The sequence below is a fragment of the Saprolegnia parasitica genome (genome assembly GCF_000151545.1).
Source record: "Saprolegnia parasitica CBS 223.65 unplaced genomic scaffold supercont2.16, whole genome shotgun sequence".
NCBI lineage: Eukaryota > Oomycota > Saprolegniomycetes > Saprolegniales > Saprolegniaceae > Saprolegnia > Saprolegnia parasitica.
In genome coordinates this window covers 54,021-55,769 of record NW_012156410.1, presented here as the reverse complement: position 1 = coordinate 55,769, position 1,749 = coordinate 54,021, and the positions used below count along the sequence as shown (strand labels likewise).

General features: G+C 55.4%; 1 protein-coding gene across 1 annotated transcript; it reads left to right on the top strand.

The window, feature by feature from the left end:
* Positions 1-139: 139 nt before the first annotated feature.
* SPRG_04852 (hypothetical protein) lies at positions 140-1,167 on the top strand (the record flags this gene model as incomplete). Its single annotated transcript, XM_012343994.1, has 3 exons — positions 140-371; positions 424-512; positions 1,114-1,167. 3 exons carry the CDS (start codon positions 140-142, stop codon positions 1,165-1,167), a joined length of 375 nt encoding a protein of 124 aa, XP_012199384.1.
* Positions 1,168-1,749: the final 582 nt, after the last annotated feature.

Here is a 1,749-nt window from a genome sequence, read left to right as displayed (position 1 = left end):
CTCTGGCCCTCGCAGCTCGCCAGTCCCAACACGACAAAAATCTGTGGGCTGCCCTCTCGACAACGCCGGTCTCTGGGGCAGCGGCGGCTGGTGCGCCACGGCCAATGCCTCGCTGCACAGCGCCGCCGAAAGCAGCAACATGGTCTGCAACACCAGCGGCAACACGATCCTCGCACTGCGCAAGATCGACGACAACACGACCCACTGCCTTCCTTCGTTTGACGAAGCAGGACCGTGCCAGCAGTTTCCGTCCGCCGCCTCGTGCGAAGCGGCCACTGCGCTTCTGCTGCCATCGGATCCAGCCTGCACTTACTGCGAAACACTCTGTGGAGCGTCGTGCTTGAGCGTGCAGACGGTCGTCGTCACATCGAGTACGTCGAGTGTGTCTGATGTCGACTGGAATCTGACGTTGTAGCTATGTAGGCGTCGTGTGGACCGTTGCGAGCGTCGTTGGCGTCTTGTCGTCGATGGTGATTGCCCAACGCTACTACATCTCTGCATTGCGGCCAGCGGTCCGATCAAGTGTGGATGGAACGATGCGAGCGAGCTTGGACGAAACAGTCCTCTCAAGCCGCTGTGACTCGTGCACGTCACCAAGCGCATTTCGGGAATTCCCGACCCCCTAAGATAATGGTGCGCGATGTTAGGACACTAGGATTTATGTAGGCGACAATAATGTTATTTTGATATGAACAATGTTTCGTGCTAATGGTTGCATGATGAAACTACGAAAAGGCAAGAGCAAACTGTCATCGATTGTACGATTCAAGTCGCGAATATATCCCTCTCTCGTCTTGGCGCAAGTAGCTGCGACACCAATGAGCAAGCAAGGGTCACTCGCATCCAGAGGGTTGTGACGGAGGCGTCGTGTGACCGACCATTGAAAACGTTTTAATTTATGACACGCCCACGGCGCACCTTTGCTCCAAACCAGGCGAGATCGAGCGTGGCATCCGCATTCTTGACAAAAACGACGAGGAAGAGGCTCGAGGAACATCGGTCGGTGGAGTCGGATGATACAATTTGTTGGTTGGCGATCTGGTCGAGGTGTGTTAAATAGCAATATATACTACACGATTAAAAGCTAGCATGCTTATTTGAGACCTGTCGTAGCACACCGCGCTTCGCGAGGCACACGCGCTGAGCCTGCATCTCGTGCTTGCATAAGGCCAAGGGAGCATGGTGCTTTCTGCGCGATGGTCGATGCACGTCATTCCGGCGCGACCAGGATCTTAAAGAGCGCTTTAAAACATCTTACATAACAGTACGTTGAACGTGGCAGTACGGCCAGACGACACACAACACGAGCGCGCCGACGCTGCATTGGAACCAACAGATCAGGCCGACATATATATCACCGCTCTCGCGACGTGCCGATGCGATGTTGGTGTTGTATTTCCTCGCGGTTGGCTTGGGCCATCGAAGCCAGCGTTCTACTATCGAACGAGTAGAGTCGGGGGTGTACCCAAGGATACAGACGACGCCGGCCGTGGCGCGCGGCCAAAAATTGCTCCCCAACGACCAAGGCGGCGCGTCCCGCGAACTCACGCCTTGCCCAGCGTTGGCGAGCGGCATTCCAACCCTGTCTTGCACTCGTCCATTCGCTTGCATCGTCCGAATGCGCGCTGAAATAGGCGCAATTCGTGCCTCTCGTTGCTAATTCGTTACTGGGTACGCGAATCACTCGCTGGCGCTGAAACGCGACGCACAAACATGCATTTTCGCCTACCGACCTAAGGTATATAATAC